The 12,158-nt window shown below is 39.4% G+C and overlaps 1 protein-coding gene across 2 annotated transcripts in view; it reads right to left on the reverse strand.

The window, feature by feature from the left end:
- The window catches only part of ptpn11b (protein tyrosine phosphatase non-receptor type 11b), a 91,163-nt gene that overhangs the window by 58,862 nt on the left and 20,143 nt on the right, over nt 1–12,158 (reverse strand). Inside the window, exons 1-2 of one of the 2 annotated variants that reach the window (XM_038289917.1) lie at nt 7,312–7,382; nt 1,564–1,686 (exon numbers count right to left, since the gene is read on the reverse strand). In XM_038289917.1, the coding sequence (XP_038145845.1) occupies nt 1,564–1,686; nt 7,312–7,319 (131 nt within the window). In that variant the 5' untranslated portion in view covers nt 7,320–7,382. Of the gene's footprint in view, nt 1–1,563; nt 1,687–7,311; nt 7,383–12,158 lie in introns of those variants that run through there. The other variant, XM_038289916.1, reaches the window with a different exon arrangement.

Below are 12,158 nucleotides of genomic sequence, written 5' to 3' on the forward strand. Positions count from 1 at the left end.
GTCTGGGCTTTCTTCCAGGCGCTCGGCCAACCGATGTGTGTCTTAAAAGCTTCCGTTGCCAAGGAAGAGAGGCTCCACAGACTCGCCTCTTCTATCTCAGTTTGTTTCCTGCCCTCTGTTATCACCACAGCATGTAGAGCTGAGTCGTCCAACGTGAAATGTCACAGCACACACGGTTAAACAACAGGCCTCTTGATTCAAATCACAGAAAAATCTGGAAGGATAGAGCACGAGTGACGAATCCGGTAAATTTAGCAATAACACTTGTTTGAGTCAAGATTTCTTCTTTACTTGTGAATGTTAGCAAATCATGCATTCCAAATGTGTTATCTAATATGTTCCTAGAAACACGTGTATAGAACCGCCTCAGTTTAACTAAATATCCCGCCACAGATGACCCACAGGAGGGATTTCAAGGAATCCAGGGTCTGGTCTGGGCCACATGGCCCAATATCTCATCTGGGAATTGTTTTCTGGGTATTGAGCAGCTTACCTTTGAGCTCTGCATCATCTTTAATATCATCCAGATATTACGACCCGCTTATGTAGACAATGTAGGCTTTTCTACAAACAGTGAAGATGGCTGATATTTCACGCTTTCCTTATTTTTATTTCACTGCTATAATTTCTTCCACGCTTTTTTTTCAGCTTAAGATAGAAATGTACATTTTTTTAGATATAAAAACCAAGCAACACAGGTTGATCTTACTCAGGAATCTGTTGCACTAATGCACCATCTTTCAACACTATCATATATGGGCCTTATTAGTAATAATAATAATAAATAATTTAACTTTTTTGATCTCACGTTGGAGAAATTTACCTCTACCTTTAACCCTCCCCTTGGGGAGCAGTGGGCTGCCATTGTGGGGCACCAGGGGAGCAATGTGGGGTTAAAGGTCTTTGCTCGGGGACCCAGAGTGGCAGTCTGTGGGAGTGGGGCTTGAACTCAGAACCTCAGGATTCCAAGCGCAATTCCCTAACCACTAGGCTACCACTCCTCCCAATTATATCATAGATTCATTTATTTAGTTTTTTTTTCCTCCGGTCTATTTTTATCCATTTGCTCCTGGACGTAATTCTCCCTCCCTTATTTTGCCTTCCTACCACGCTTCCTGGTTATACTCTTACAGCAGTTTTGTCCTGTTTGTCTCTGTGTCAACCTGTGACAGACTGGAGACCTGTCCAGGTTGTACCCCGCCTCTCGCCCGTAGACTGCCAGAGATAGGCACCAGCTCACTGCGACCCTGACAAGGACTAAAATGGATGGAAGTTTGACATCATAGAAAAGATTGGAAACTACTTTTAAAGGATCTTTCAATGAGTCAAAACGGTTTCAGGTAGACTTGTTCCCATTTTTAACAAGCCTGTCAGATTTGAATTGTCAGAAATTGAAATCTAAAAGACAACATCTTCCCTCATCCAAACATCCAACCACATTCAAAAAGAAGGCTGATTATTTTAGAGCTGGACTTTTAAAAATAGGTGAGAATGGTGAGGTCAAAAGTTGATGCCGCAGGTGAAAGAACTAAAAATAGAGAAGCAACCGTGGGATAAAGTTACCTGACAGAGAGGGTAAAATCCCCTGGGTTGCTCTTGCTCGGCCGGGCCAGGAAACTGCCGTGGACTCCCCGGGTTAACAAGAGCTGCTCTGCCTCGATTCCAGTGATGTTGGGGTGGAACCACCTTAAATAAAGAAAAGAGAAATAAGGTTTAAAGCGAGGGACCAATGGAGAAGCATTATTAGCAAAAGAAAACTGTAGTATCTGCGCCTCTAAAGTCATCATGGGGAAACTACAGATATAGAGTGATATAAAAGTAAGGAATTTAAACCGATTTAAATGTGCATCATATAGGTTAGTGTAAAGTCAAGCATATAGTCCCCTACAGGCTGCCATGCTCTGCCAGTTAGCTGGCTATAAAACATACCTATGTTTCCAGTTGGTAATAAGAAAGAAAAAATATTTTCTGGCATGGAACCACACACAAAAACACTTAAAACCATAGTCTGGTCATATACATATATATATATATATATATATATATATATATATATATATATATATATATATATATATCTTTACATATATATATATATACATATATATATATATATATATATATATATATATTTATATTTATATATATATATATATATTTATATATATATATATATATATATATATACACACACACACATATACATAAATATCTATATATATATATATATATATATATATATATATATATATATATATATATAGATGTGTCAAGTTAAGGTCACAGATTGTACTCTCAACTGACTAACAGGAAGAAAAATTCTGTAATAATAATAGAAAACAGAAGAAATAACCAGCAGGTCAATAAGGTAATGCATAAAGGAGGGAAGCTACTGTTAAAGGTTGTATCATTAAGTAAAACCTTAATAAATATTTAATATTTGCAATCAAGATTTTTTTAACACATACTTAACACATACTCCTTTCTGATCAGTTAAGTTAATAAAAATAAGTTATTGATTCATAATAGATCCAGAATACATGTACTTCTTGTCCTTTTCTTCTTTTAAACCGTAGTGCAGAAATATATGTTAGTTTTAGCTTCAGAAAAGGCCTCACTTACGCTCCTGCAAACCATTATTGACAATTTGTTTATCACTTCTACTTCCTGTGACTGACCCATTAGCTGGACATAAACCCAGCGCAAGTGCACAGGGCAGCACTTATATTAACATGCTCGAGTCTTGAGTTAAAATCCTGTTTACTGAATGAAGGAGGAAAAGCCTCTTGGAGAGGTTTACATCCCAGTGAAAGGTTAACGTTGCAGGTGAACTGTTTGGCTTTAAAGCTCATGTTTAAGTAGGGATCATTGGGTTCAGCCCACTAACTACTGTGTTCCACTGTGGATTAATCCAGTGCGTTGTTAGCCACCTGAGGCCTCATAATATACCTATGTTACAAATCTAGGGTGATGAAGCTAAACTAAACTAAGAAAAGGTCATCAAGATATGTTATGATCCATTGGAAAAAATCGAAATCTACATCAGTCATTTTTTCTTAAAATAAATGCATTTATTCTTGGATTGAGGAGGTAAATGAGACACTTTGCCAATGGAACAAGACAATTTACATTTAAAATAAGAAAACACAATTGCATTGTCTTATTTCAAGTGAATATTATCTAATTATCTTATTTTAGGAATAAAAATACTCATTCTCATTTACCGACTCAAATCAAGGTTAAATACACTTAATTTAAGACATTTTTACCTATTTGTAGATCGTTTTTCCAGTGATCCAAATTGATATTGTTTGGCCTAGCTGGAAATCGCAAAGCTATTTATTTAGAGATATGTTTTTACAAAGTCACAAAAAAAACATATTGTATACGTATTATATACATATACAATTTCGCTAATTAGAAACTTTACAAATTAAATGAATTCCTCAGTATAGAAGTTATCAAAAAGTTAATGAGTTATCCCTGGCAATTCATTATCCCAGAGTTATTCCAAACCTCATAAAACTGAAAAAACCCTGAGCAACTCTGACTATTTCGGATGGAAGAAACTCCTTAGAACAGAGATATCTTCATTGCTGGATGGTTAAAATCTGGAACTTATTTCCAAGTCTTTCACAACTGAACCCTACACATAACAAAGGTTTATCATTGATGCATTTAAACTGAGCGGAGGGGAGGCACAGGCAACACAAGAGCGCCTTCATGAAGCTCATGCTGTGACGATAAGATCTGAAGGCCTAAACAGCAGGCGAGCATTTAAATGTTGCTGTTTTTACGCACTGTATGACTCAAACCCATGACAGTACGATAAAAATAAGGCTTAGGGGTCGGCTAAGCAGATCTTATGTGACCTTAAGTGGGTAGTCAGACACCAAAATACTTGTGTGGTCACTGCTGCTGCCAGGGTCTGGCTCTCAGCACAATGCTTCTTGAAACTCAGCTGCATAAAACATTGCATCAAAACATGCCTCTTCTTATCTAATACTGACATTTACTACAAATAATATCTAAAAGGGTTTAAAGATGCTTTTCACCTCAAAATATGAATCCTATGAGGGATTTTTTATACAGATGATGCAACTGTCACTATTTTCCATTCAGCACACAAATCTGAAGTGACAGTAACGGCTCGTCAATCACAAGGCATCCAGAGCAGGTTTGATTTTGACAGAGAAGAGATGAGAGCAGCTAAAGATGAGACGGGCAGGCAGAAGAAACAGACTCAGGGGTAGATCTGCTATTAAATCAACAGGTTGTCAGGACTAAATAAAAAGGACTCATAAGTGACAAAGAGCCTCTGTTGTTTGATATTACCTGTTGTACAAAATATATTTACACAAAAAGGTCAATATAAAAGGAGTTTTGATCTCCATCTACTTTCTATCACGCTTATCCAAAGCGGGGTTGCAATCGGTGCTGGTGTCTATCTTTAGCTGTCTACGAGGGAGAGGCGAGGTCCACCCTGGACAGATCGCCAGCCCATTGTAGGGCAACACAGAGACAACCACAGAGAACATGCAAATTCCATGCAGAAAGACCCCGGGAATCGAACCCGGAACCTTCTTGCTTCAAGGCAGCAGTGCTACCCACTTCTACCCACAAGAAGCCGAGACTCCTGACCCTGACGCCGTTAAAGTTGCAGGGAAACAGCAGTTCTGTTTCTCCCGAATTCTCTAAATCAAATCTGATCCTGCACATTTAGAGTATGTTTGGCTCAACCTGCTGCTGTGAAGCAGGATTCTCCACCATGAACAGAATCAAAAATAAATATGGAACCAGGCTCAAAATGAGCACCTTGATATGTGCTTTAGAATGGCTTTGTCTCCATTCAAACCCAGGTTTAAAGCCTTGCAGGGCAGCATAAAGCCCACTGCTCTCATTAAGCCAGAAGAAAGAAAGAAAAAATTAACAAACTGTCAGTAAAATATGTGAATCAGGTAATTGTCTATATACCAAACTGAATGATTGTTGTTCCCTACTTTTAAAAAAAACTCTTTAGATTTGCCGTTATAGGGGGGGTTGTCTCCTGAAATACCTGAAACCTGTCTATGGTTGTTAAGAGTCGGTCGTTTTCTTTAGATTTTAAAATGGAAAAATGTTCTTTTTTTATATACTTTTTTATTTAAAAATTCAATGTATAACATTAGGGGTGTAAATAATAATCGTTTTGTATCGATGCATTAATCCAACAGCCGACGATCCGATTCATCAAAACGTCCGCAAGAGAATCGATTGGTGTTTTTTTTCCTCCGGTCTATTTTTATCCATTTGCTCCTGGGCGTAATTCTCCCGTGCTGCGGTGGCGCTAAACCTATTTTGCCCTCCTACCTCACTTCCTGGTTATACTCTTACAGCAGTGTGTTGCAGTAAGCTTGACGCAGACATTTTTGATTTATGCTCAATATTGAAGCGTGGTCTGAGCTACACACTGTGGGTCTAGATACGGCCGAGGCGTTGAGGAAGTGGGGGCGAGTTTAGTCAGACGACGGAGGGACATGAGGGCAAAAAGAGCGGAGATCCAGGTGGAAAAAGGGTCCCAGCGTTCTCGCGCACCTTGCTCTTCTAGCATCATGAGTTGTTTTCCGCAATTTCGGTCATAAAAACAAAACAAGTCGGCCTCCTGTCTGCAGCACTGTCTGCAGTCAGCTACAATTTGGGAGAGGTGCAGCGGAGCGTCTATGAAGGGAGCGGGGACATCTGGAGAACGAGGTATTAAATTGCACTCATTGCACTGATTTTGTGCAGTATTTTTGTAGTATTTTTTGATGCAACTTTACTACTTCTGTTATTTGCTGTTGTTTCTAAAAAAAAAAATGCATAACAATATTACAGCTTTCATTGATTTATTTCAAATTTGAAACATTGTCTTGCCTGTAAGGTATTAAAAAAAGAAAAGAAAAAGAACCAATTAATGGAATCGAATCGAATCGTGGTGTATTCTTGAGTATCAAAAATAATCAAATTGTTAGGTCAGGAAATCGATACTGAATCGAATCGCCATGATGGATTGGATTTACACCACTATATAACATGCATAATGCAAATGCATAATAACCTGCATTTTATTAAAGTAACAGCTTATAATTAAAAATGTCTCCAGACCTTTACTGGTTGATTATTTTCTTTATTCGGACCCTGCTGATTTTTATTTGGTTACCCCTGATTTATAACATATGATCATATCAAAAAATAAAGCATCTTGTTCACTTCTAGAAGATATATAAAAACCAAAACGTATCGTGCCTTAAGAACATTCCCAAAGACATACTCAACCTGTTGTTTTTTTACACCTTACACCCTATTAACCAGCATTAGTCCATATTACGTGTTCTTGTATAGTGCAGCTCTAGTCCTCATCCAGTTTTAAGCTTTAAATTTTGATGCCCTTCCAAGACACATATACACAAAAATGGGGGAATACACACAAACATACTTTATGTTCCATAAAATGCTCTTTCATTTCCTCCTGTTTAACTCTTATCTAAACAGTTTTAGAAACACCAACGTAAATGCACTAAGAGGAAACGGTGTAAGAGCATGAAGAAATACGACTACATGCGTACTTCTAGGAAATGAGCTGGAAATATTTTAATTTGACTTAACCTTTGAGGTTATCTCGTCGAGGAGGCACCATAAATGTTATCAACAGAACTCTTTCCTTCAGCTGCAACTTTTCAATTTTAATTTAAATACTCTACACTTGTAGAAATAATTCTAAACTAATTGGCCAATGCATGTAGGTTAGTCAGTCAAAGAGCCTTAGATGGGTCCTGGACGTCAGCTGGTGGACAGATGTATTGTTTTTAATCCCGATTCATACGGAAAAATACTAAACAGGCATTGTGTCTGTAATCTGTTTTGTAATCCTTCATCACAGCGCTGCTGTCTCTCTACAAATTAATAAAACAGTAGAGCGGATGAAATGAGACTCAAGCACCAGAGCAGCGCTTTAGGAGCGGCTAAAGTTCACATCCCCTCTGAGGATTTATGCAAAACAAGACAGCTCCCAAAAAACACGTCTACAAACAACTCTAAGACCTTCTTGAAAACTGGAGCACACTTGGAGGCTCTTTGTAAACCTCCAGTTACTATGAGAGCAGCAGAAAAAATGGCTGCTCTGCACAAACAGGTGCTCTTCAATCAAAATAATACTTCAACTACACATTTTCTGCAGAAAATTCAGAAAATGAGAGCTAATTTGCAAACAGATTAGGACATGATTTAGGAGGAAAACTGAGAAATGAAATGAAGAAAATACTGCCAAGCTGAATGCATTGTTTTGCACCCTACCTCACCATTGTGGTGGAAGGCAGCCACAGAGCCCTGCTTCAGCAACCCCAGATTTTAGTAATCCAGCAGTGGGCACGGTTACACAAGGGAGGGTGGGAGGGAGCCAGGGAGATATGGAATCGCAAGGGGGAGGGCACGGGGGGTTGTAAAAGTGTTACTGGGTTAGACAGAGTGAGACAGGGACAGTGAGAGAAGTGACAGAAGTGTGTTTGGAGAGGGGGGGGGGGCTTTGTCAGTGCGTTAGACAAATAGAGAGAGTGTGCAGTGCTGGCGAGGGGGAGGAGGGCTTTTAATCTGGGATTTGGATGAGCGTGAGCAGGCCTGATACCAGCACCCGACAGTGCTATCGGCCGCCTCCCTCGTCTCCCTCCCCCGTCCCACCTCGGCCGAATGCGACAGCGACTGGCAGGCCGATCCAATCCCTCTCACCCCTCCTATCCTCTGCCTCACCTTCCCTCCACCTTTAAAGCCTGCGAGGTTTTTAAATGGTCCAAATGCGGGTGTGTGAGCGTAAAGCGCTCCCTGGCTGTAACACAGATCAGACCGGGCCAGATCAAGGTGCCAGGTCTCCTCCACTAGGTCCCCGCTATCCGGTTGGAGGCTAAATACAACAGCTGTGCCTGGAGATTAACAGGGTTGTAGTTACAACGGATCATAGTTGGGTCGCGCCAAACTAATCCAGCCAATTCAGCAGAACACCATCAGCCTATTAATTTTGCAGGAGAGGGTTAGGGCGGCTTTGCACGGGTTAGAAAGATGCTGCACTAAACAAAGGAAATTACTTACTTTTTTTTATTTTTGTCAATGTTAAAGATGACTTTTAATTTAAAATCCTTCATAATTCAATTACTAAATATTTAAATGATAAACCAAGTTAACTTCAAAAAGCTAAAGCACAGATTTGTAACCTTTAAGTAGAGAAAATCACCTAAATTCACCAACAGTTCAATGATCCGTCAGTAAGCCTGGTTAAGTTTGATGATAATACAAACAGTATACAACAGGCACATTAAATAAAAAATAAATGTAAATGATTTTTTTTTTTACTTCTAGGCTCAATGATTTCAGAGGAAAACAATAAAACACAATAAAGCAAGCAGTCTTCAGAGCAAATTAATGTAGCATTAATTCAATTGAGCCCTGCAATGCAAACTGGATTATTTAGTAATTTAAAAAATAAAATAAAAGACAGCACAAAATAAGACTTAGAAATTCCAGCTACAACCAAATAAATAGAATTTCAAAAGAGATTTTTAAAGTTTTTACTGAAAGATATCCTTCAGCGGCGGTGCATCTATAAGTGTCTCTCCTTTTGGGACTCTGAGTTTTTAGTTCTAGTGTTTTTGATCTTTGGTTTATTTTCTATTATATTTAAGCAGTCATAAGTTGCTCTCATTTGCGACCTTGAGCTTGTTTCCTTTCCCCTTGATTTCCTTCTAGTTAGTTCCATGCACACCTGCTCCTTATTCAGCTCATTAGTCCATCCTTTGTTCTGTTCCCCTTATATACTCCACCTCTGCAGTCACTCAGGGCTGGTTCCTTGTTGCTGTTTTGTGGATCCTTCGCCTCTGGCTTCCCACGTGAGTTTTCCCTGAATTTACTTGTAGCATGATGAGTAAATGGCTGGTTATACTCCCCACATCAGGGGGGGAGATACATTTGCGTCCTGATTTCTGAGCATAAATCAGCCTTAAATGTTTAACCTTGAAGAAGCTCACCTGCACACCTGCACACCTGCTGCTTCTTCACTGGTCTGAATGTTAGATTGACGTTTTCTAGCCCTGCTTCAGAGTTTAAGCTCCCGATTTTTCCAGCTCATTACCTGATTCTTCTGTTATTCCACCCTTTTGCTTCCATATAGTAAGCAGCATGATCTGCTTTCTATATGGTTTCCCTGTAAGTTCACTTTATCATCTTATTAGGAAAGGTTTTGTGCCACAGTCTGTCTCTGGTTTTGGATCCTCAACAAAAACCAACACGACGAAAAAAAAACACTATGGAAATTAAAAGATCATCCATATTCATCACAGTATGTACCTCATCTTTATCCTCACTTTATTATACAGAACATGCTGTTGGTTATCAGAAAGAAAACAAGGTGTTCTTTTGGAATAAGGTCAAAACAACACAGAAACAGTCTCACAGAAAATAAGGTGCACAGCTTACATGGGAACAAAGAGATATTGCATTAGAGGACGCCTGCATATGCTGCTTAACTTGAATGAAGTCATATTTTTTGGAGTTAGTCGATACAATAAGAAGCAAAGCTGTGAGATTTGCTTTGTGGCATCCTTGTAAATTTTATTTGACATGTTTTAATCCAAATAGCTTTCCGCAAACAGGACCACTTTCTTACAGCAAGTTAGTTTTTAAAAGTACTGGAAAGTTTTCAAGGAAATCTTTTTTAAGACCTTCCCCGTTCCAGCTCCCTATGCCTGGCAGGATTGCAGGGACACACCTTCTCTACTTTTAATTCACTTAATCATTAATTGGGATGTAGATATCAAACCTTTTGGAGGCAGTGAAGCAGTTATTTTTTAAGTTTCCCAATACATCTTTTAAAAACATTGGAACATCACGTGTGCTAAAAAACAGATTTTAATTTTAATATGGAAGAAATGTGTATAAGTTATATAAAAAGATATGACAATGGCTAACCAGAGACAGACGTCTGTCCATCTGTGTGGATTGTATTAAAAGCTTTGTTGTTCCATGCCTTGGCAGTCAGTCCGATTAGGCATAAAAAACATGTCGGGACATCTGAGTCCCACAATTTCACATGCTCCTTTTCCCTTTTGCTAACAGTAATAGAGCTACTGAAACCAGGCCTTTTCCACATTTTCTCGTGTTCCAACCACAAACATTACTGTTTTGGGAATTTTATGAAGGATAATATAATATAGCACAGAAAAGCCAGTTATTTTTGAGGATACTTTAGTAGTAAATAACTTCTACCTGTGTTCAGAGGGCCTTGGAGGTTTGTTAGGGGCACGAAGGCTTTTGCAAGCCACTATCATTTTTTCTTTATAAGAAAAACCAGGGTTTATACAGGAACGAGTAGCTCTAATGTAATGCTTTTTAAAGCTCCTTTCATGCTATTAGAAATCCTTTTAATGCCATCAACAATATATATATATATATATATATATATATATATATATATATATATATATATATATATATACGCATGTGTTGCGTTCGGTTCATGCGCTGCTCCTTTTTCTCATAGGCGAAGCGTTTACACTCCAGAGCAGAAGGTGGCGGTACTACGACCAAAGCCAACCACCAGTAGTAAACAAGAAGAAGAAGAAGCGAAGCAGCGTAGCCGGGTGTAGCAGAAAAAAATCAGTTGTTGTGGAGAATTGTGTGGGTATTAGGGGTGGAACGATTCACAAAATCCACGGTTCGGTTCGATTCACGGTTTCTGGTCACGGTTTTCGGTTCGGTTCGATACATGTTGATTGTTACACCGAAATCCCATAAAAATTTATGGAATTAATGAAAAAATCCCCCCAAAAATAATGGATTGTAATTATTTTAAATGATCCGTGGAAGCCCTGGATCATTTCCGTATGTTTTGCTGCTTTGAATTTAATCATCTGGCGCATGCTCTCTACCATCTCCAAGGAACTCAGAGGGGAGCAGACGAAGCCACAGTGGGGGCTGTATGCTTTGCTCTGAGCAGCCGGTCTGGAGCGCAGCGGGGCGGTGCGCTGACGGAGTATGTGGGATTTCGGGGTTAGCATGACATGTTGGTCATGTTGCTGTTAGCATAAACAAAACGTGTTGCACAATGCCCGCACACTGTTGCACTTTTATCCACAACTTTCTTTCCGCTGTCATCGTAGGTCACTCTAAATGCAAAGCGGTCCCATACAGCAGACCTATAAAGTGCTGCTGGCGCGTCTTCCAACTCCTGTTCTTTCCCACTCGCCATTCCGACACAATTCTCCACAACAACTGATTTTTTTTCCCTGCTACACCCAGCTAAGCTGCTTCGCTTCTTCTTCTTCTTGTTTACTACTGGTGGTTGGCTTTGATGGCAGTACCACCACCTTCTGCTTGGGAGTGTAAACCCTTCGCCTATGAGAAAAAGGAGCAGCGCATGAACCGAACGAAACACACGCGAACCGAACCGAGACAGTCGAACCGAACGGTTCTGAAGGTTTTCATAAATCGTCCCATCCCTAGTGGGTATGGCAAGTGGGAAAGAACAGGGGTTGGAAGACGCGCCAGCAGCACTTTATAGGTCTGCTGTATGGGAGCGCTTTGCATTTAGAGTGACCTACGATGGCGCCGGAAAGAAAGTTGTGGATAAAAGAGCAACAATGTGCAAGCATTGTGCAACACGTTTTGTTTATGCTAACAGCAACATGACCAACATGTCATGCTAACCCCGAAGTCCCACATACTCCGTCAGCAACCCCCGCTCCGCCCCGCTGCGCTCAGGACCGCCTGCACAAAGCAAAGCATACAGCCTCCACTGTGGCTCCCGTCCGCTCCACTCTGAGTTCCTTGGAGATCGTAGAGGGCATGCGCAAGATGATTAAATTCAAGGCAGCAAAACATGCAGAAATGATGCATGGTTTCCGCGAATCATTAAATATAATTACAATTCATTAATTTTTTGGGGGATTTTTTCATTAATTTCATTAAAAAAAAAGTTCATTAATTTTTATAATTTTTATTATTTTTTTTATTTTTCGGTGTAACAATAAAATGATGAAATGATCCAGGGTTTCCACGGATCATTTAAAATAATTACAATCCATTATTTTTGGGGGGATTTTTTCATTAATTCCATAAATTTTTATGGGATTTCGGTGTAACAATCAACATGTATCGAA

The sequence above is a fragment of the Cyprinodon tularosa genome, unplaced genomic scaffold, assembly GCF_016077235.1.
Source record: "Cyprinodon tularosa strain WSP-4 unplaced genomic scaffold, ASM1607723v1 ctg273, whole genome shotgun sequence".
Taxonomy (NCBI): Eukaryota; Metazoa; Chordata; class Actinopteri; order Cyprinodontiformes; family Cyprinodontidae; genus Cyprinodon; species Cyprinodon tularosa.